Genomic DNA, 23,020 nt, shown 5'->3' with positions numbered 1-23,020 from the left:
CCGCTGTATTGCAGCCTGGGTAACGTAGTGAGACCCGTCACTTAAACAAAAAATAGTTACTATAGTGGGTCAGTCATGGTGGCTCTCACCTGTAATCCCAGCACTTTGGAACGCCAAGGTAGGTGGATCACCTGAGGTCAGGAGTTCAAGACCCTGGCCTGGCTAACATGGCGAAACCCCATCTCTACTAGAAATATAAAAAATTAACTGGCATGGTGGTACATACTTGTAATCCCAGCTATTTGGAAAGCTGAAGCAGGAGGATCGCTTGAACCCAATAGGCGAAGGTTGCAGTGAGCTGTGATCGCTTCACTGTACTCCAGCCTAGGCAGCACAGTGAGACTGTCTCAAAAAAAAAAAAAAGTTTAACTAGAATGAAGTCAGCGGAGGAGTATTTTAAATACAGCTCGGAGGGATCAACGTGGTTTTAGGAAAAGGGATGGGGTCCAAAGACCAGTAAAGCACATTTTGCTCTTGGCTTACATGAAAGAAATTGACAAGTGTTCTTGTTAGATAAATGAATGCCCTATAGGTGCCATATTGTCTGAGAAAGCACAAGCAGTGTTACTTGAGACAGAATAGAAGAGGAGCTGAGAAGGACAAAGATTTGTAGTAACTGCTGTAAAACTGCTATGGACAATCAGAATTAAGGGATGCTATGGAGGGCCATGTATAGTGGCTTCAGTGTTCTCTGCTATTGCGTGAGTTTCAACAGTGGGGCTAGAGCAATGGGGACCATGGATGATGAGACAATTTTAAAAGTGTGTTAAAGGGATGCTTTGTCAGCATTTAAATGATCTCCATTAATTGTAGAGTGAGAAATTAATCTGGTACTCGATGTCTTTCATGGGGATAGATGCAGCCTAAGAAGAGTGGCGATGTTGCCAAATCTCCAGTTTTGTGGAGCACAGTTGACAGATCCCCAGATACTACCCCTCCGAATCCACCACTCTGCTCATGCAGAGGCTGTGCTTTCTGCATGTGCTCCAAGCCAGTGACTCAGTGCTGTAGAGGCACTGATGCAGGCCCATTCTGGTGACATACAGACCTCCAACTGGCAGTTTTGGCTCAAAATCTGCCGGCGACCTGGCCGAATTTTGCTACAATCCTCTTTCCTTCCTTTTCTCCTTCCATAGTCAGACCTGCAGTCAGTCTGAAGGTTTGTCCTGCCTCTGTTTCCTTCTCTAATAAGACTCTTTCAGATCTAGTCTTGACATCTGCTTCTCCGTAGACTTGAACTAACCCAGGAATCAAGGAATTTGAAAGTACCAGGAAGAATGTGGTTGAAACAAAACGAAAAATACTAGAAAGCCAAGTTTTTAGATCGTGAATGCTGGTGTTAAGGACACCGGGCGTGGAATGATTCCTGGTGATTACCAGGCCCGGCAACATTACGTGCTTACAAAAATAACTTAGCAAAGGGCCTTTTCTTTTTGCTGATGGCTGAGGATAATGGACAGTTCCTTTGGATCCCCCAAACCTGATGAGTTTAGTAGACTGTTCAAGCAGAACACTGACATAGCCTGTTACTCTGAAGAAAAGTTTTCAGACTAGGCACAGTGGTTCATGCCTGTAACAATAACACTTTAGGAGGCCAAGGCGGGAACATTGCTTGAGCCCAGGAGTTGGAGACGAGCCTGGGCAACATACTGGTGAAGTGGCATCGTTCTGGGGTAATACACAAGTTCCTTGTCCCATGCCAAGGAAATCAAAGACACAGACACACGGAGTGAGGTTAAAAGCAGAAGTTTAGTAGGCGAAAGAAAGAGGGGGTCCGAAGCAGCTCTTCCATCAGCAGTGAAGCGCGGGAGGTTTTATAGGTTAGCTTGAGGAGGTGGTGTCTGGTTTACATAGGGCATGAACCATTGGTCGAACCAGGTGTGTCATTTGCATAGCGTGCAAAGAACTGCTTAGGACTAGGTGTGCTGTTTGCATATGGCACAAAGAAGTGGGCTGCCCCACCCTCATCTTTTATCATGCAGACAGATTCTCTACCTGGCTCGTGCCATGTTGCCTGCTTTTTTACTGTACATGTGGTGACAAAAGGGAAGACGGAGCCTCCCTGCTGAACATAACTGGCTCTCAGTAGCTTTTTTTTTTTTTTTTTTTTGACAGACTCTGTCACCCAGGCTGGAGTGCAGCGGTTCGATCTCACCTCACTGCAACCTTTACCTCCCAGGTTCAAGCGATTCTCTGCCTCAGCCTCCCAAGTAGCTGGGATTACAGGCGCCTGCCACCACGCCCGGCTACTTTTTTTGTATTTTTAGTAGAGATGGGGTTCACCACCTTGGCCAGGCTGGTTTTGAAGTCCTGACCTCATGATGCACACGCCTTGGCCTCCCAAAGTGTTGGGATTGCCCCACGCCTGGCCTCAGTAGCTTCTTTCTCCTGGCACAGCTGCCAGCATCACTCTGTGCAAGCCCCAGCTTGCTCACGTATGTTTGCAGCTCAATTTTTCAGGCTGCTCTTTGTTAGAAAAGAAAGGATTTGGGGCTGCACTTTGTTAAAAGGGAAGATTGCTGAGGACTCCTTTACCCTCACTATACTTCCTACTTGAAGAGGGGCGTCAAGTGGGGAACAGCAGCTAGGGCGGCTCCTGGAGCCGATCTGAGGGTCCTCGGAAGAATGCCATGTCCATGCATGATTCCATCTGCAGTGCCATTTGGAGTTCAATAGCTTCTAGGTGAGAGGAAATGCTTCAAGTGACAAGGTCCTTGAGTATACAAAGTCCAAATATTAGTACAAAACACACAAGCAAGAGGGAGCTCAGTAAAGGAGCTAACCAACCCATGAAGAAGACTGGAATCCACATTTTCTCTTAATCTGCCGATGATTCTAACTAGTCTTTAAGCACCTGCAGGTTCTCTTCTGCTTGACCAGAGGTGCTGATCCAGAAGCAGCATGTTTCACTTAAAAGTGCATAGGTGGCCGGGCGCAGTGGCTCAAGCCTGTAATCCCAGCACTTTGGGAGCCCGAGGCGGGTGGATCACGAGGTCAAGAGATCGAGACCATCCTGGTCAACATGGTGAAACCCCGTCTCTACTAAAAAATACAAAAAATTAGCTGGGCATGGTGGCACGTGCCTGTAATCCCAGCTACTCAGGAGGCTGAGGCAGGAGAATTGCCTGAACCCAGGAGGCGGAGGTTGCGGTGAGCCGAGATCGCGCCATTGCACTCCAGCCTGGGTAACAAGAGCGAAACTCCGTCTCAAAAAAAAAAGAAGGCATGCATAAATAATAGATCCCTCCAACTACAGCTCAGGGGTTGAGAAAAATATCAGGTCAGAACCTTCCCTGAAACGTCCCTCACAGTTATGCCACGGGAAGAGGGAAAGCCTGGATCAGAGAGGAAAAGAGAAAGTCTGGCTCCAGTGTCCAGAAGGAGGTCCACCTTCCTTCCTTCAATTTCCAGAATCACTGAGGGTTCCTGTGCTGTCATGGCAGTTTGAGCCACTGGATCTGGTGGTTTGAACCCCAAGCCCCATCCCATGTTGGTTGATCTATGAGATTGGTTCTGAACCCAGTGACCTCCATCTTTGGGTGCAGTCCATTCTCCAGTGGTCTCCATCACAGGCTGGACAGGGTCCAGGTGGCTTTTTCTTGCTGCCTGCGTGCTCCTTCTTAAAGTGCCCTGACTTGCCACATCAGTAGCAACTACCAGATGCACCTTGGGGATCCTGGACTTTGCACACCTGCAAAGAAGCTACTACATATTGCAAGCTACTAGAGCTTCTGTCCTTCTCTCGTGCTTCCTCTCTATCTCTTGGGCCCCCTCCTGATCCCTATTATAAAAAACCAAGGTAGCCACTCTCAACAGGTTCTCCAAGATGCTGTCTGGTCCTATAGCCTGCTTTTGCAGTTTCATTCTAATATCAGGAGCTGCTTGTGTAATAAACTTCTCATTTAGGATGAGCTGTCCCTTGACTGAATCAGGAGATAAGGAGGTATGTTTTATTAGTGCCTCTCTTGGCTTTTCCATAAAGGCTGTGGGAGTCTCATCTGGCTTTTGGTCTATCATGGACAGTTTAGAGTAATTAAGGAGTTTGGCCCTAGTTCTTTGTAGACCCTCCAATACACACATTAATAAGCTTTCCTTTTCCATTCATCTGTGGTGTCACTGGGGTTCCAATCAGGGTTGTCAAGAGGTATTGCCTCTCTTTCTATTGGAAATGATGGTTCTTCATTCTTCCTTTCTTCACTCTTCCTATTTTCTGTTTTCCTTTTTGGCCTACTATAGGAGACATACTACTCATCTCTGAATTTCTCTGCTGCCTTCAGGACTGCCTGTTTTTCAGCTGGGGTTAGGGTTTCATCTAGGAGCAGCATAACATCCCTCCATGAGAAGCCAAACACCTGAGTTAAATTTTGGAAAGCTTCTGTATACCTATTAGGGTTGTCAAAAAATTGGCCTAAGTCTCCTTTTATTTGCCTAATGTTCTGCAATGAGAAGGGAACTTGAACCCTAGTGGCATCACCTCCATTAGGCATTTCCTTTAGGGGGAAGAGCAAAGCTGGGGATGTGGGGAGTTTCAGAGGTGGTAGAGCTGAAGGAGCTGATGGAATGGTTGGAGGGGGCCCCAGATAAGGAGGACAAGAAGGACCTGGACACTCAATAGCTGCCTCAGATTGTTCCCCCAGAAGTTGCTTCTCTAGTTTTCAGGAATCATTCCCTTTGAATAGTATTAAAATCAAGGCTCCCCTTCACAGGCAAGGCTGGTTCAAGATGATGAGAAGGCAACATCCTTGTGCAAAAGAAAATGAGCTACTTTTCCTTCAAGTCTTGGGGTCAAAGGAGTCCCAGTGATTCAGAATGCATTTCAGAGGACTGCAGGCTGAAGATGGTCTTTACCTATCCAGAAAGAGAAGCAAGAAAAAGGCAGAAGCAAGAAAAAAGCAAGGGAAGACAGTGGGGGCGTCCCCCCAACTGTTTTGTCTTCCTTGGTTCCCCGAGCCCTGGCATCTGTTTGTTCCCCCCACCCCCAACCCTTCTGACTTTCTTTTAACAGCATTTTTATTTAAAGATGGGGTTTCACCATGTTGGTCAGGCTGGTCTTGAACTCCTGACCTCAGGTGATCCACCCGCCTTGGCCTCCAAAGTGCTTGGATTACAGGTGTGAGCCACCACACCCAGCTGCCTTGGCATCTGTTAAAGGTGCTGCTCAGGAATGCAGGTGTGAACCTCAGCCATGGGACCAGAGGAACTAAACAACTGGGATGAGTCACATTCATCTATGTGACTCTAATCCTTTGCTGGTGATTTCCCTTTGATTTCTTAGACTCCTATGATCTGTGTGATTTCTCAATAGATCGATCTTGGGAAAGACTATGTAACGGTAGCATTTGGGCAAGGCCCCTTAATGGAGGGAGTATGCTGGTGTGAGCTCTACAGTTTGTTATTATGGTCTGTACTAAAGTATTTATTCTTAGGCAGTGGCCCTAGTTAACCTCCGGACATAAAATCTCCTTACTAATTTTCTTTTTTTTTTTTTTTTGAGATGGAGTCTCACTCTGTTGCCTCTCAAGCAACAGGCTGGAGTGAGTGGTGCAATCTTGGCTCACTGAAAACTGTGCCTCCAAGGCTTCAGCAATTTTCCTGTCTCAGCCTCCCAAGTACAGGCACACACCACCATGCCCAGCTGATTTTTTGTGTTTTTAGTAGAGATGGGGTTTCAGAACTTTGGCCAGGCTGGTCTTGAACTCCTGACCTCAGTGTGATTCTGATCTATGTCCTTTATTATAGTTATAATCCAGTTACCAAGAATGTGACTGATAAGAGTGAATGCGCTATTCAGGTCAACTTCACACTTGTGTTCAGTCCTCAACAGATCCAAACAATGAACCAAAGAAAGGAAAGGGGGGCACCAGCACTGATGATGCCAGCAATCCAACTACTAAACAGCTTGAAAATTAAAGCCTCACATTACTCTCCTCCTCAAATCTGGCTCTTTATTGATATTATTTCTACAAAGAGACATCATGGTTCATCAGACGACACAACCAGCTTGACCTCACCTCTACTGAGGAATCATGGCATCCAAACCATAGACTTCCAGAATCCTTGGACTCTGGTCCTTGCTGGGGTCACCTTCTGGAAGGAAGGAAAAAAGGAAGGTTTCCATCTGCAGAAAGCTGCATTTTGGCTTATTTCTGAAGCCAGGAGGGTCAGCAGAGCCGAGCTCATCTGCAGTGTCTATGTCACTTTGTGCCCTCTGGCAGTGGCCTGTGTCACCAGATCAGTTGTCTGCCAGAGTGTACAAAGGCATACTCCCGAAGGTTCGGGGCTGGGCATGGTCAGTCCTGCTAAACATTGAGGAAGCCAAGCCTGAGAACCCCGGGAAAGGCGAGGCATGCTCAGTCAGAGCACAGCAAACAGGCTGTGTCAGAAGCCCAGGTCTCCAGCTGGAGTAACATCCAGCCCAGCTTATGGGGGTGGGTGGGGTGGTCAGATGTACATCCTGGGCACGGACAGTGACATGGCACCACAGAGGAGCTTGGCTCTGGTGACCCTCCCTGGCTTCAGAAACAAGCCACAAGGCAGCTTTCTACAGAGGGAAACATTCCTTTTTTCCTTCCTTCCAGAAGTGCTGACTGTGGGATGACTGCCCTTTGGGGCGGGAGCCTTTCATCTGTTCTGAGGCTGCTTCCTCGCCTGGCCCTACCCTACCGGTCATGAAGGAAAACGGCGAGAGTTTCTCTGACCACATCCACCAGATCGACGTGGATGTGAGCCGGACGCTGAGGGGTCACACAATGTTTAGGAAGTGATATGGCATCAGGTAAGTCTGTGAGGGCCATGGGGTCCCAGCGGAGACGTGGTGAACCAGAGGGATGGGGACTTCCCCAGAAAAAATGCCGGGTTCACCCGGGAGGGACGACAGAGCTGCCGAGGCTCTCCAGGCTCAGGAAGCGGCCGGCACCATCACCGAGCACCTCCCGGGTTCCAATCCCTGGCCCGGGGTGGAACATGTGGGCCAGAGCCCAGCGGGATCCTGAGGAGACAGAAGGCAGCAAACAAAATCATGCACAATGGTGGAAAGTGCTCCGCCTGATCCATGGGGACCCATGGTAAGGATCCACGGGAGGGCAGCAGGATGAGGGCTCGTGAACCTCTCCTGACAAAGCTGGCAGTACCAAATGCTGGGGGGAATTCGGGGCCCCGGAAACCCTCATCCACAGCTGGTGGAAACATGACAGCCACTTTGGAAGCCACCGGTTTAGTCACTCGCAAAGCTCCTTCACGGGAATCACATGTCCCCAAAGTGTCACAGACACTGAACCAACTGATTTGGAAACTGACATCCACAAGAAACCTGATGCCACATTCACTGCTTGTTTCATTGTCACTCACACACGGAGGCTACGGTGACAACTTTCGACTCGGGAGTGGGGAGAGGATGGGTGGTCCTTCCTTCAAAGGGAAGGAGACTCAGCAAGAAAGTGAACCAGCCAGTGATGCCCGGATGAACGTCGGTGGTTCTTAGTTGCATTTTGCTAAGGAAAAAAAAAAAACAAAAAAAAAAACAGACTCAACAAGCTACCGCTGTAGGGTTCAATTCATAGGCCGTTCTGGAAAAGGCCAAACCGCAGGGACAGAGAACAGGTTGGGACGGCCAAGGGCTGATGAGTTGGGAAGAGACTGGCTGCACAGGGGACACACTGGAGACTTGGAGAACGAAGGAGTTGTTCCAGGAGCGGGGAGCAGTGGCTGGGAGACTCCGCACACCGGTTTAGAACCATGGAGGAACTGTACACCCCAAAGACTGAACTGGCAGGTGTGCAGACTGAAAAAACAAAAATCAGAGTGTGATCAGTCAACTCACGGTACGAAATCCACAGCAGATGTGGATTTTACTGAAACATCTCTAAAACAATCAAGGCTCTGAAGAGCTCACAGCTCATCTGGTGAATCATTTGAATCTGAAATTAGATTTGTTGTGAAGGTTTGTAGACAAAGTGAAACTAAAAGCATCTGCACAAAAGAAACGAAAGCCCCTTTCCTCTCTTTCCTAGGCATCAGGAATTATTCTACATCCTCCTAGCACATTCGGCATATAGCCCCATGATTATTCTCAGGGAGCGACGTTTCTGGGATATATTCCCACATTCACAGGCTTGGAACCATGGAGGTGTCGGTGTCTGGTAGGGGCATCGTTGCTTCTTTCAAAGTCAGTATTTGTGACCCACCAGGATACAGTAGGTAGGACTCCAGCTCACTGCTGGCATAAACCTCCAAGCAAGGGGGGTGGTCTTAAGGGTCAAACTGAGACAAAAGAATCAGGGCCCCAACGACTAGTGTCACCTGGGCCTGACCACCACTTCTCATAACAAGAAATGACACCCTCCTCCTGGGGCTGCCCCAAAGCCCAGGAGCTTGGTGGTGTTGCATGCAGGACGGTGCTCTCAGGAGACCTTTTGGACAAGTTGCTGAAGTGCCTGAGGGACATGGCCTTTGTCAGGAAATGAATTTGCCTTCTGAGGAAGCCTCTTTTTCAGAGGAAGCCTCCCCAGTCACCTCTGCCTTCTCCGATGACATGAGTCCTCCCAGGTGACCTCAGTCCTCCAGGTGATGTCTTTCCATGGTGACTGTGGCTCTTGCAGGAGATGGGCTACTGCAGGGACCAGAGCCACACTGCCATCTCGCTCCTCCTTTATCTCCCTGAGGAGGGCACATCCTGGGCACTGGCCCAGCTGTTGGCTGGTGAGAGGCACTCCCTGCAGGGTAGGTGGACAGCTGCCCCCCAGGCCTCATGCAGCCAGACCCGGGGACGGCCACCCTGGCCAGATGATCTCGACTTCCAGCAAAGCCACCTTCCTTGTTGCCAGTTTTTTGGGAACCTTTAGGATGTCTCTGCTGAGGATCCCACAGGAGCCCGGGGCTAAATGGGGACCCCCCAGACCCCAAGTCAGATGCCTTTCATGCCCATCAGCAGAGGGCATCTCATCCTCCCCGTGGCTGCCCTCTGTCTTGGAGCCATGCCCTCCAGCTCTGATTCTGTGCAGCTGACTCTCCCCACCCTGAGAGTCCTCCTGTCCTCCAACTGGCCAGGCTCCAGCTGCTCTTGGTGATCACAGGTGGGCCAGTGAAGGCCAGATGGCAGCATCTCCCCATGCCATACTTCCAGGAGACAACCATGAAGCCCAGCACCCACCCTGTTCTTTCTACTCTCTGTCATGGCTTCAAAGTCAGGCTTACCCTCCCAGCACCCTGGCCCAGGAGGCCTCCAGGGGCACCTCCAGCCAGGCTCCAGGGGACGTTCCCACCCCTCCTCCCCAGGGCCAAGACCACAGGGTGGAGTCACCAGATGGGAGGGTGGGAGGCCTCGGGGTTCCACAGTACAGAGCCACAGTGTGGACGTGGACTTTCCAGCTCTGCAGGGCACACAGCACTGCTTCTGACCAGGACAACACATTCACAGCTAGGGACTCGCAGCTTTGCACTCCCACCTCAGGGCCTTGGCTCTGCCACCTCTACTTGGAATGTTCTCAGTTCCCTCCAGGCTTCTAGAAGCGTCTGGGCCGGAACTCACGGCTGGATACGCACCTGTGGCCCCACAAACCCAAACAAGCTTCTCATCCTCATTTTACTTTTTGTTAAACTTAGGAAAATTTATTAAGATATGACTTACACCCCTGGCAAGTGCACGGCTTGAAATATTCACAGATGGAACACACCAGCCCTCACAGATCAGAAAGCCAGCCATGCCCAGCCCCTCCCAGCACCCCAGCCCCACAACCAGTGCTCTGACTTCTGATGACACAGTTGGCCTGCCTTTTGTACTTTACACGCATGGAAGGATAACTACCTTCATGTCTTAAAATAAATCTTGCCGGGCGCGGTGGCTCAAGCCTGTAATCCCAGCACTTTGGGAGGCCGAGGCGGGTGGATCACAAGGTCGAGAGATCGAGACCAACCTGGTCAACATGGTGAAACCCCGTCTCTACTAAAAATACAAAAAATTAGCTGGGCATGGTGGCGCGTGCCTGTAATCCCAGCTACTCAGGAGGCTGAGGCAGGAGAATTGCCTGAACCCAGGAGGCGGAGGTTGCGGTGAGCCGAGATCGCGCCATTGCACTCCAGCCTGGGTGACAAGAGCGAAACTCCGTCTCAAAAAAAAAAAAATAATAAAAAAAATAAAAAAATAAATCTTTACTTTTGAAATGATTTTAGAGATACAGAAAAACTGAAAGGCACTATAGTGTACTCCTACACCTTCCATCCAGCTGCCCCTAATAAATGACATTTTGCATTACCATGGCACATTTGTCCAAACTAAGAGATTTAGGCCGACTGTAGTGGCTCACACCTGTAATCCCAGCAATTCGAGAGGTGGAGACAGGAGGTTCAGGTTGACCTGAGGCCAGAAGTTTGCTATTACCCTGGGCAACATAGGTAGACCGTGTCTCTAGAGGAAAGTAAAAAAAAGTAGCCATGCATGATGGCGTGTGCCTATAGTCCCATCTAGTAGGGAGGCCCAGGCGGGAGGATTGCACCCAACTGTACTCCCAGCTACTCGAGAGGTTGAGGCAGGACTACGCTGGAACCGGGGGGTCGGAGGTTCCAGTGAGCCGAGATCTCGCCACTGCACCCAGCCTGGGCGGCAGAGAGCCTCCGTCCCGGAACAAACAAAGTTATGATGTGAAGCACTAGCTGTGATGTTCAGATGCCTGCAGCTTGGAAACAGTTTCACAACCACACGTGCGCACTTGGCTACAGGCGGGGAGACAGCACCGAGCAGAAACGGCAAAGTGCTGGGTTGTCTGACTTCAGCGGAGGCGTCCACTGCACCGTTTTCAAGTGTTAAAATTAGCATACTACAAACTTAGAGCGGGGAAAAAAGCCCGCCTCTCTTCCGCGCAGTCGCCAGGGGCGCGAGCGGCACGCGGAGCCCGACGGCCGCCCGAGGGTCCCGTGCGCGCGGCTCCGGCGCTCCGCCGGACTCCGTCTGCGCACGCGCAGTCCCGCCGCCCCGCCCCGCCCCGCCCCGCCCCTCGGCGTACGTGCGCGCGCAGGGCGCAGGCGCGCGGGTCCCGGCGGCGCGTGAGAGGCCGGCGGCAGGACGCGGCCGTCTGAGGCGCGGGAGCCGCGAGAGGATGGAGCCGCCGAAGCTGGAAAAGTTCGCCACCGCCAGCCGGGGAAACGGGCTGCGCGCCGCGGCCCCGCTGCGCCCCGGGGAGCTGCTCTTCCGCTCGGACCCCCTGGCGTACACGGTGTCCAAGGGGAGTCGAGGCGTCGTCTGCGACCGCTGCCTCCTCGGGTACGTGCGGGCGCCGGGGCGCGGGGCTCCTGCTGGGCGCGGCTGCACCGGGGGCCCGGCCGAGCCGCCCCTGCCGCGTGCCGGCCCCGCCCGGACGCCCCCTGGGTTGCCGCCGCGGGGCTGGGGAGGGGGCGCGGGCTGCGGGGAGAACGGGAAAGACGCCGGGCGGACCTCGGGGCAACGGTCGTGCCGGAGTCGTTCCGCGGGGAACAGAAAGTCTGTGTCCCGAGCGCCCAGCCTCAGGGGCGCGGCCGTGGAGACCACAGGCGGCGGGCGCGGGAGCCGGGGGCAGCCGGGGGTGTCGGCCAGGCTCCCTGCGGAGGCCAGGCGGGAGGTGGGAGGACCTCGGGGTTGACGGGGCCCGCGTGCGGCCTCGGGGGTGCGAGGACGGACGGGACGTCCGCGAGGAGCGCGTCCGGTCACGGAGGCGATGACAGCGCCCCCGAGGGGCTGAAGCGGGGGGCCGGGGGCGCGCCGCGGAGCGTCCGTTCCCGGGGTCCCGTCGGCCTTGCCGCCGAGTGGCTGGGCGGGCGCGTCTCGTCGGAACCACCTGCCTGCGTGCGAGGGTTCGCGGCCAGCTGTTCCGGAAGCGGGACGCACTGTGCCCGTGCGAAGTGCTGGGTGAGCGCGCGTGACGGACGTGTGTGACTTAACGTTCACAGTCATGGGAATTGCATTCAGTCCGCAAGTGTTACCGAGCCTCTGTGTGCAAGGAGGAAGAGGTGTGTTTTGAGATGGGTGAGACGGTTTTGTGCATGGCCGCTTTTCCGACCTGTCAGTCTGAGATTTAGATGGGTGGACGTAGGATGGTAAGTGCAAAGCCGGTATCTGTAATTTGACCATTGTTCTTGCTTTGTTCTCATTTCATTCATAGTTGAGGAATGTGACTTTGTATTTTAAAGCTACCGAACAGTAATTTTGTCTGTTGCTGTCTGAAGTAGTGATAACAGCGAAAACATCTGTTCAGGAGAGAGCAGCACCTTGAAGTTTCTGTAAACTGTGTGGTTGAAAACAGTTCATTTCTTTCAAGATAGTACTTGGAACAGGAAAGTTTTGGAATGAATAAATGGCGACAGATTGGTAATTGAATCAAAAGAGCTGAGTTTGAGTCATATGACACATGGAATTGCGCATTTTTGAAATAAACTACACAGACCCTTTGTGGATGGGATGCTTGTTGATTTACCGTACTATTTCATTACTCTCGTTCATTTTTCTTGTTTGCAATAACTGTGGTGATTTAAACAAAAAAGGAATTTCATGAAAGAGTATTGGCGGTTCTCAGTGTTGCTTTAAAGTCTGCAGAGACTTGACTGGAAATGGGCAGGAACCAAATCAGAATTGCACTGCAAAAGTAGCTGGGTCAGCCGGGCGCGGTGGCTCAAGCCTGTAATCCCAGCACTTTGGGAGGCTGAGGCGGGTGGATCACAAGGTCAAGAGATCGAGACCATCCTGGTCAACATGGTGAAACCCTGTCTCTACTAAAAATACAAAAAATTAATCAGCTGGGCATGGTCGCGCGTGCCTGTAATCCCAGCTACTCAGGAGGCTGAGGCAGGAGAATTGCCTGAACCCAGGAGGCGGAGGTTGCCGTGAGCCAAGATCGCGCCATTGCACTCCAGCCTGGGTAGCAAGAGCGGAACTCTGTCTCAAAAAAAAAGAAAAAAAAAAATTAGCTGGGCATGGTGGCGCATGCCTGTAGTCCCAGCTACTCAGGAGGCCGAGTCAGGAGAATTGCCTGAACCCAGGAGGCGGAGGTTGCGGTGAGCCGAGATCGCACCACTGCACTCCAGCCTGGGTAACAAGAGCGAAACTCCGTCTCCAAAAAAAAAAAAAAAAAAGGTAGCTGGGTCTGGGTCTGGGGAGTATATCACTTCTGTTGCCGGATAATGCTGGATTCTGCAGTATGTACCACCAGCACCACAGACACTGGACCCTGCTGGGGCTGCTGCTGCTGCTGCTGCTCCTTGCAAAACTGGCTGTTGCTGGACAGTTATTCTCTCAAACATTCTTCTTTGTGATACTAGCTTTTATTTGAAGTTCTCAGTGAATGTCTTAGATTGGCTAAACTTAGGTCACTGCCTGGTACCCTAGCTGCAAGAGAGGTTGAGAAGTATTTAGCCTTTTTAAGATAGAAGGCAGGTTAGCTGTACTTCCCACTAATTGTTATCCAATGGGGAAATCAGCAAACATAAACATGGAAAAAAGGGTATAAGTAAATGCTAAGCATCTAAACAAAACAAGCTAAACAGATTCTTCATAGTGACTAACAAAAACTTGTTTGTTTTACACACATACACAATATTTGCACTTACTTGGGATTGCCAGGATACACAGTTCACTTGTATTGTGGTAGAAGGTGCTCTGTTTGAACACTCCCACTTAGTGGTTATAGTGTTCTGAAGAGCCTCGTTGGGAGTCACTGCACCCTGAAAGCGGTGTTAGGGAAATGTTTGTGCGTTGATGCAGTTTTCTGCCATGGTTGAATGCATGTCGTTGAGGGATAAGTTTATGTATTATCATGTTTTAAGTAAAATTTGTTTCTCTATTCACTGTCAGTTGTGAAGTCTTTGAGAATACATAGTGCATCTTTCAATTTTTGTAGCCCCAGTTTGTAACATATAGTAAGCCCTTAGTTTGTAGTATGAATGTCTGGCAGAATTTTCCTCCTAACTGTAGATGTCTTGCTGCTGCCTTCCATCTGAATTAAGTATGGAATGAAAATGTTAGTTTGCAGCAATTAACAGTTACATGGGGGAGGAAAAATCAAAATAGAATGAAAAAAACATATTGGTTATAGCTACAGTCATGCACTGCATAACGACATTTTGGTCAACAAAAGACCGTATACATGACAGTGGCCCTTTACGATTATATCATTTTTTAACTGTACCTTTCCTGTGTTTAGATACACAAATACTTAACCACTGTCTTAAAGTTACCTTCAGTATTCAGTACAGTGGCATGCTGTGCAGGTTTATAGCCTAGGAGCAGTAGGCAATACCTGAGAGCCTAGGTGTGTAGTAGGCTATACTACCTAGGTTCGTGCGAGTATACTCCATGATATTCCCACAACAATGGAATCACCTAGTGACGTCCTTAAGGGGTGTGTGACACTACTTCATTAGTCTCCAAAAATAGTGGTTACAAAGTTTTACACGATTTCCTTTGGTCTAGGTCTTTTTTGATTAGTAGCTTTAGTTCTGTATACTTGTTTTTGTTAATGGGTAAAGGTGAACCTGCTTCATGGCTTATCTTTCTTTTTTCTTCTCATTAAGGAATGGCTTCTGGTTTTTCATGTTGTGCCTGGAAAAGAAAATGAAGATGTAAGCTGGACAAAAATGGCAATGACAATGAAATTGTAACCTGAACTCACTTTTTTTTTTTTTTTTTAAGATGGAATTTTGCTCCTGTTGCCCAGGCTGGAGTGCAGTTGTGTGATCTCGGCTCACTGCAACCTCCCCTTCTTGGGTTCATGCGATTTTCCTGCCTCAGCCTCCCTAGTAGCTGGGATTACAGGCCTATGCCAACAGACCTGGCTAATTTTTGTATTTTCAGTAGAGACGAGGTTTCACCATGTTTGTCAAGCTGGTCTCAAACTCTTGACCTCAGATGATCTACCCACCTCAGCCTCCCAAACTGCTGGGATTACAGGCGTGAGCTGCTGCTCCCAGCCTGAAATCACTTACATTGTCCTTCTGCTGTTGCATGCATTTTCAATTTGATGGAGATAGAAAATGTTGATTTACGAATGGGTCTGGGTTACGTGTATTTCCTGTTTGCTTTGGTCAATGTAGCATGTAAAATTCCATTGTTATGATTTTATTTGTAGACCTCACTCCCTAGTGTAGTGATCTAAATCTAATCTTCTTTATATCCCCAGGGCTTAGCACATGGGAAATGTTAATAATTCAAGGGATAATATTTTGGGGAACTTGAAGTCACTGTATGTTTGTCTTTGATTTTTCTCAAGTTCCAAATTGCCTGCAGTTTCCATATCAAGAGCTACTTTTTGGAAACTCTAGTGGTAGTTTCTTCTATAGGGGAAAGAGAATATATCATCCAGGATTAAGGCTGAGAATTAGGCTTAGTGCCTCCCAGAGGGAAGGAGGATGACTTGGAAGTAGAAGTTTCATCCCTTTCGTCCTGGTGGATTGTGGGAAGTGGGGGATAGAGGTAGGGAAAACAGATTGTGAGAAATTGTTATCTGCTCTTACCTGTTCTGATCTTTTTTGGCTGGCTAAAGTTCCAGGGTTCAGGTGGGGATGTTTAATGGGATGAGGGGACAGTCAGCAGTTGAAGGCCTTTCGCTCTGCTCCTTATTTGGAATCTTGAGAGAAGATGTTATGCAGGTTGGTGATAGGCCAACATGAATCTGTAGCACAGCAGTGGTAGAAGGAAGTGGCTAGATAGATGAGCTTGTGGTAGCAGGATATTCTGAAATGCTCTCATACCACCACGAAGGGGGTGGAGGAATTATTGGCATGGTGGAACAGCTGGCATCATGACAAAGGACTGTGTGACTATAGATTCAAGGTCAGGATCATAGACCCCAGGGATGAGAGCCAGCACGACATTCCAAAAGATGAGATGGCACCAGTTCAGCCATAGGACCTGATTACCTCCTTGGAGTAGAGACCAGTGAGGTTCCAGAGAGACAATACGGATCCAAGGTATTTTTTTTTTTTTTTTTTTTTTGAAACAGAGTTTCACTCGTTACCCAGGCTGGAGTGCAATGGTGTGATCTCGGCTCACCGCAACCTCCGCCTTCTGGATTCAGGCAATTCTCCTTCCTCAGCCTCCTGAGTAGCTGGGATTACAGGCACGCGCCACCATGCCCAGCTACCAAGGTCTTTTTGACACTTACTTCTAGGATGTCCTGTAAGACCTTGGATGGAAATCTACCTGAAAGCAGTCATTTAAAGCAGTCTGGGTAAGGAGTAAAGTCTGAGTATGGACTAGAAGAGATTAAGATATTGTTTGACAAGTTTTAAATTTCCTGGATATTTATTACAGTAGATATTCATGAGGAATATTAAATTAATTATAGAAAAAATGGCACATATTCAGGTGACAGATCAGATCAGTTATAGAAAATAAAACAGGCTGTAGTCCCAGCCCTTTGGGAGGTCCAGACAGGTGGATTGCTTGAGCCCAGGAGTTCAAGATGAGCCTGTGCAACATGGTAAAAACCGTCTCTACTAAAAGTACAAATAACTACCCAGGTGCGTGCCTGTAGTCCCAGCTACTCAGAAGGCTGAGGTGGGAAGGTCAATTGAGCCCAGGAGTTGGAGGTTGCAATGAGTGGTGATAACAGCACTGCATACCAGCCTGGGCAACAAAGTGAGACCCTGTCTCAAAAAAAAAAAAAAAAAAAAAAAAAAAAAAAGGCAGCAGCTGCATTTGAGTTGCAGTGTGAGTAAATGTGACCAGGTAACAAAGGGTAATAACTCACTGCATTAGGTGAGATGATGGAATCTATCTTGGCTAAGGACTGAACCTGGGGTGGAGGTAGGAGGGAATATCTTCATATATGAGGGTAAGAAGAGGTGCCAGATGGGCACAGTGGCTGAAGTCTGTTATCCCAACAGTTTGTGAGGCCAAGGCAGGCAGATAACCTGAGGTTGGACGTTCGAGATCAGCCTGATCAACAGGGAGAAACCCCATCTCTATTAAAAATCCAAAATTAGCTGGGTGTGGTGGTGCATGCCTGTAATAGCTACTCGGGAGGCTGAGGCAGGAGAATCCCTTGAACCTGGGAGGCAAAGGTTGCGGTGAGCTGAGATTGTGCCATTGCACTCTAGCCTAGGCAACAAGAGCAAAATTCTGTATCAAAACAAAAACAAAACAAGAAGAGGTGCCAGAGAAGGTAATGGCAGTGGTGACTGAAAAGTTTAAGGACAGCTAGAAAGTGGTTGCTAAGTGACTCAGCCTTAGGAGTGATTGGAAATCACTCTAGGAGAGAATCTTCTAGGAGAGAAGCATAAATTGCCTCGTGACAGACTAGCGAACAATAGTCAGGATGGCTAAAGGTGACCGCAAGAAACCAAAGGGCAAGATGTCTGCTTATACCTTCTTTGTGCAGACGTGCAGAGAAGAACATAAGAAGAAAAACTCATAGGTCCCTGTCAATTTCACAGAATTTTCCAAGAAATGCTCTGAGAGGTGGAAGACAATGTCCGGGAAAGAGAAATCTAAATTTGATGAAATGGCAAAGGCAGATAAAGTGCGCTATGATTGGGAAATGGATTATGGACCAGCTAAGGGAGGCAAGAAGAAGAAGGCTCCTAATGCCCCCAAAAGGCCACCGTCTGACTTCTTCCTGTTCTGCTCAGAATTCCTCCCCAAGATCAAATCCACAAACCGTGGCATCCCTATTGGAGATGTGGCAAGAAAGCTGGGTGAGATGTGAAATAACCTAAATGACAGCGAAAAGCAGCCTTACATCACTAAGGCAGCAAGGCTGATGGAGAAATATGAGACGGATGTTGCTGACAATAAGTTGAAAGGAAAGTTTGATTGTGCAAAGTGTCCCGCTAAAGTTGCCTGGAAAAAAGTGGAAGAGGAAGATGAAGAAGACAAAGAGGGAGATGAAGAAGAAGGAGGAGGAGAAGGAAGATGAAGAAGACGGAGGAGGAGGAGGAAGATGAAGAAGATGGAGGGGGGAGGGAGAGGAAAAAACTGTTTATCTGTTAAAAAAAATTGCCTCGTGAAATGTAGGATTGTTGAAAAGTGCTGAGAGTCTGCTTAAAACTTGCGTTCATTTATTTAAAGTGGGAACAGTTGGGTAGTGTTTCCTTCCTCTCCCAGTTGCCAGCTGCTTGGCCATGAGAACTGGATTTACCCAGGATTGCTAGGTTAGTATGATGGATGAAGAGAGGGGACAGGAAGTTGAAGTTGTAGGCAAGGGAGGGTGTAATCATGGATCATGGTTTCTCAGGTAGGGAACAAGATCATAAGGAAGGTGATGGTCAGTGAAATGTGGTCAAATCAATGGATTAGGCCGGGTGTGGTGGCTCATGCCTGTAATCCAAGCACTTTGGAGGCCAAGGTGGGCGGATCACCTGAGGTCGGGAGTTCAAGAGCAGCCTGACCAACATGGTGAAACCCCGTCTTAAAAAAAAAAAAAAAAATCAATGGATTAGAGGTGCTCATGTGGTCAGAGAAATGGTGAATGGTCAGAGAATGGTTGACTTGATATGTACATGCTGAGAAATAGTGTGTGTTTTGATACAACAAGGGACAGGGTATGGCGGAAAGTGGCCAGGGTAGGGAGTAAGAAAAGATGTTTGTCAGGAAACCCAAAGGCTGAGGTGTTAGATGGATTGTCTAAATTCATGAAGTTACTAAGAATGTTAGACATTGGAATAAATAGTTTCGGCAAAGGCAGAATTCTCACATTGGCTGCAATAACCCAAGGTTTCAGGGTCAGTAGAGTGGAAGAGGCTAGTGGAGACGGGGGAGCACTTACCCCTGTTAAAATAACGCAAAAAGACATGATCGGGTTTATGGCTGATTTGTGAAATATGGTTAGCACCAGGTGCAAGTGAATTGCTGCACTGTTAATAGACTCTTGCTCCAAGGCCCTGAAGGTCATGTGACTAGCAAAAGCATTTTAAAGAGTAGAACCTTGAACTCCGGCTTGAAATAGGACTTGCAGCTTCCTCGCTTGGAATAGAATAAGGTGAAACAGTTGATGATAATGTGGTTTGGGAAAGGACATTATGGATGTGACTCCATTTTTCTTTTTAAGTGGGAGTCATAATTCCTGTTCCTTTTGCTGCTTCCTTTTCTTCTGCAAGGTGGTTTGGGAGAGGGCTTATGGCTGAGCCCTGGTGAAAACATTTGATCCATGTGAATGCCACAGCAGAGGACAGGATGCGCTGCTTTGTGGATAGCAGTAAGTTGTTCTTCAGACAGCCTGGTGCTTGCTCGAAGGGCCCAAGAACAGAGCAACTATGGGGATGGGGTAGAGGCTGGTGCCTGGAACTCAACAACACAAACTTCCCCTCATAGCCATTGTGGCTTCTCTGGTACAGAGTGCCCAGTTTGCTGCCAGTAGTAACTGGTCCTGAGTTCCCCATAGGGCAACATATCTTCAGGACCAGCCAGCCACCTTGTGTCAGGTTTTTATTGTAGAACTTTTTGTCATGGAGGTGTCGGTTGGAATATCAATTTTTTTTTTCTGCGCTTGGATTTGTCTTAGGGATGGTAATCCCTAAGATCCACTAAGAATCTTCGATAGAGCTGTAATATTTTCCACAAGGTTGCTTCTGACCTTTACAGAAGGAGAATTGGAGCAATGGGCTAATGCTTATGGTTTCGACTGTTTATGTTTGCTCATTTCCTCATTGGATGACCATTGGTGGGATGTAGAGTGAGCCTGCCTTCTATCAGAAAAGCTAAAAAGGCTAAATACCTTCTCAACCTCCCTTGCAGCAAGGGTGCAGGCAATGACCTAAGTTCAGTCAATCCAAGACACTCACTGAGGACTTTGAAAAAAAGCCAGTATCACAAAAAAGAAAGGTTGAGAATAACTCTCCAGCAACAGCCAAGGAGCAGCAGCAGCAGCAGGGTCCAGTGTCTGTGGTGCTGGTGGTACATAGTGCAGAATCCAGCATTATCAGGCAGCAGAAGTGATACACTCCCCAGACACAGCCCCTGCTCTTAACATACACTGGCCTTTAAGTCAGCTGATACTATAGACTAGTGGTTCTCAGACCTTTTAGTCTCAGAACCCCTTTATGCTTTTACAAATTATCTAAATGGATGTGATGGGGATTTAAAAAGCATTATTGACGGTGCTGACGATGTTTTGTTTATGTGGGTTTTACCTATTGATATTTACTCCATAAAAATTAAAACTAAGTTTCGAAAATATCTATTTAAACATAAATTTAAGGCTGGGTGTTGTGGCTCATGCCTGTAATTCCAGCACTTTGGAAGGCTGAGGCAGGCAGATCACATGAGCCCAGGAGTTTGAGACCAGCCTGGCCGACATAGCGAAACCCTGTCTTTACTAAAAATACAAAAATTAGCCAGATGTGGTGGGGCATGCCTGTAATCCTAGCTACTCAGGAGGCTGAGGCAGGAGAATTGCTTGCACCTGGGAGGTGGAGATGGCAGTGAGCCAAGATTGCACCACTGTGCTATAGGCTGGGCAACACAGACCCTGTCTCAAAAAATATGTGTGTGTGTGTGTGTGTGTGTGTGTGTGTGTGTATGTATTTGATTGATTCATAAAAAAGTTACACTGCAATAAATTTACATATATACACATGTGTGCATATGTATATATGTATGTACATATATACATACGCATATATGCAAATTTACTGCAGTGTAACAATTTTTTAATGAATTAAACAGTATTTTCGTTTTTTTTTTTTTTGAGTTGGAGTCTCCTTCTGTTGCCCAGCCTAGAGTGCAGTGGAACAATCTCAGCTCACTGCAACCTCTGTCTCCCAGTTTCAAGTGATTCTCCTGCCTTACCCTCCCTAGTAGCTGGGACTACAGGCACTTGTGTGTTTTCTAAAACAATGAAAATATAATGAGATTTCCATTGCTTTACATTTTTTCATGTCTCTCTAATGCAGGCGTCCCCAAACTACGACCTGTGTGCCTGGGCCGCATGCGGCCCCCTGAGGCCATTTATCCGCGCCCCCCCCCCCCCCCCCCCCCCCCCCCGCTGCAGTTCAGGAAGGGGCACCTTTTTCATTGGTGGTCAGTGAGAGGAGCACAGTATGTGGCAGTCCTCCAACAGTCTGAGTGAACTGGCCCCCTGTGTAAAAAGTTCACAGACGCCTGCTCTAATGTCTGGCTTAATCAATGACCCTTGGGTCTGGGTGTGGTGGCTCACATGGCTCACACCTGTAATCCCGGTGCTTTGTTAGGACAAGGTGGGAGGATCATTTGAGGCCAGGAGCTCAAAACCAGTTTTGGCAAATAGGGAAACTTCATCTTGTTAAAAAAAAAAAAATTGACTGGATGTGATGACTCAGGTCTGTAATCCCAGCACTTTGGGAAGCTGAGGCAGGCGGATCACCTGATGTCGGGAGTTCAAGACCAGTTTGACCAACATGGAGAAACCTCCTCTCTACTAAAAATACAAAGTTATCTGGGCATGGTGGTGCATGCCTGTAATTTCAGCTACTCGGTAGGCTGAGGCAGGAGAATCTCTTAAACCCAGGAGATGGAGATTGTGGTGAGCTGAGATAGTGCCATTGCACTCCAGCCTAGGCAACAAGAGCAAAACTCCGTCTCAAAACAAAAACAAAAAGTTATCTGGGTAGGATGGTATGCACCCTTATAATCACAGGTACATCGTTAGTGGGAATACAAAATGGTACAGCCCTACATAGACATCTACACCTTCACCCAGAAATACCACTGTGAGGAATCTACCCTGAAGATACACCTGCAACATACAAAAATACATACATGCAAGGTTATTCATCAGAGCAACATGCCCAACTGCAAAGTTACTTGGAAGGCTGAGGTTGGAGGATCACTGGCACCTAGGAGGTCAAGGCTGCTGTAAGCCATGATCATGCCGCTGGACTACAGCCTGGGGGACATAAGCATTCAGACCATAGCATCTGGTTCACCTCTTTTTTTTTTTTTTTTCTTTTTAAGATAAGCAAGTATATATGTGTGTTCTTATTTTCCATTCTTTCTTTTACACTTGCTTTTTAAACTTAGTGTCTACTGGAAATCACCCTATTATCAGTTCATGGAGATCTTATTCTTCATAGCTCCATAATAATTTTATGTGTCCACTGTGGTTTCTGATTTCCTGTGTGTGGCTATTCAGGCAGTTTCCAGTACTTTGCATTTGGGCATGTTGCTCTGATGAATAACTTTGCCTGTATGTATTTTTGTATTGTTGCAGGTGTATCTTCAGGGTAGATTCCTCACAGTGGTATTTCTGGGTCAAGGTGTAGATGTCTATGTGGGGTTGTACCATTTTGTATTCCCACTAATGATGTATTTGAGTTCCTGTTTCCCTTAGCTTTGTACCCTGAGCTTTTACATTTTTGCTGATCTGATGAATGAGAAGTGGAATCTTAGTACAGTTTTAATTTGCATTTAAATTGCATTATGGGTGAAGTTAAACATCTTTTCATGTGTTTAAAGGCCATATTTATATCTTTTTGTGATTTGTGTGTATTTATCTTTTGCTCATTTTTCTTGTTTTTTTCCTATTTATTTATTTTTTTTCCCTAGAGACTGGGGTTTCCCTGTGTTACCCTGGCTGTAATGCAGTAGTGTGATCATAGCTCACTGCAGCCCCAAATTCCTGGGCTCAAGTGGTCTTCCTTCCTCTACCTTTAGAGTTTTTTGAGTCGCTGAGACCACAGGTGTGCGCTATCATGCCCAGCTAATTAAAAAAAAAAAATTTTTTTTTTTTAGAGATGAGATCTCCCTGGGAGGCAGTCCTCCCATCCACTTTGAGATTCTCTTGGGGATTCTCTGATCTGATTTTATGTTTACCTCTGTGTGTGCCACCATCTGTAGCACCTTGGGGATCAAGTTTCAGATGATTTTCTATCTTAATCAGATGTAATGCTCCCTCTGGTGGACAGTGGGGTAAAAACCATAGAAACATTTTTCAAAAAAGCAATTTAGTTTTTAGCCATTAAAACAGTATCTCTGAGTGTTCTCTTTAATTAACCCCCTTTCCAATCTGTTCTCAGCCTCTGACATTTGCCACGATTCTTATTTTGAATTAGACAAAAAAAGGGCAAACAAGTGAAATTTTGTCAT

At 47.9% G+C, this 23,020-nt stretch overlaps 1 protein-coding gene and 1 pseudogene across 3 annotated transcripts in view; both read left to right on the top strand.

Annotated features, from left to right (window-relative positions):
- Positions 1 to 11,009: 11,009 nt before the first annotated feature.
- The window catches only part of SMYD3 (SET and MYND domain containing 3), a 755,279-nt gene continuing 743,268 nt past the window's right edge, over positions 11,010 to 23,020 (top strand). For all 3 annotated transcript variants that reach the window (XR_012513694.1, XM_074385664.1, XM_039464247.2), the window contains exon 1: positions 11,010 to 11,254. Coding sequence is in view for 2 of the 3 variants with exons in the window: in XM_074385664.1 (XP_074241765.1) it covers positions 11,091 to 11,254 (164 nt within the window). In the remaining variant the exon portion in view is untranslated. The remainder of the gene's footprint in view (positions 11,255 to 23,020) is intronic.
- Positions 11,776 to 20,929, top strand: LOC141581143 (high mobility group protein B3 pseudogene; annotated as a pseudogene).

This window comes from Saimiri boliviensis, chromosome 14 (assembly GCF_048565385.1).
Source record: "Saimiri boliviensis isolate mSaiBol1 chromosome 14, mSaiBol1.pri, whole genome shotgun sequence".
NCBI classification, from domain to species: Eukaryota; Metazoa; Chordata; class Mammalia; order Primates; family Cebidae; genus Saimiri; species Saimiri boliviensis.
The sequence above is the reverse complement of the archived record's forward strand: the minus strand, read 5'-3'. Positions and strand labels throughout refer to the sequence as shown.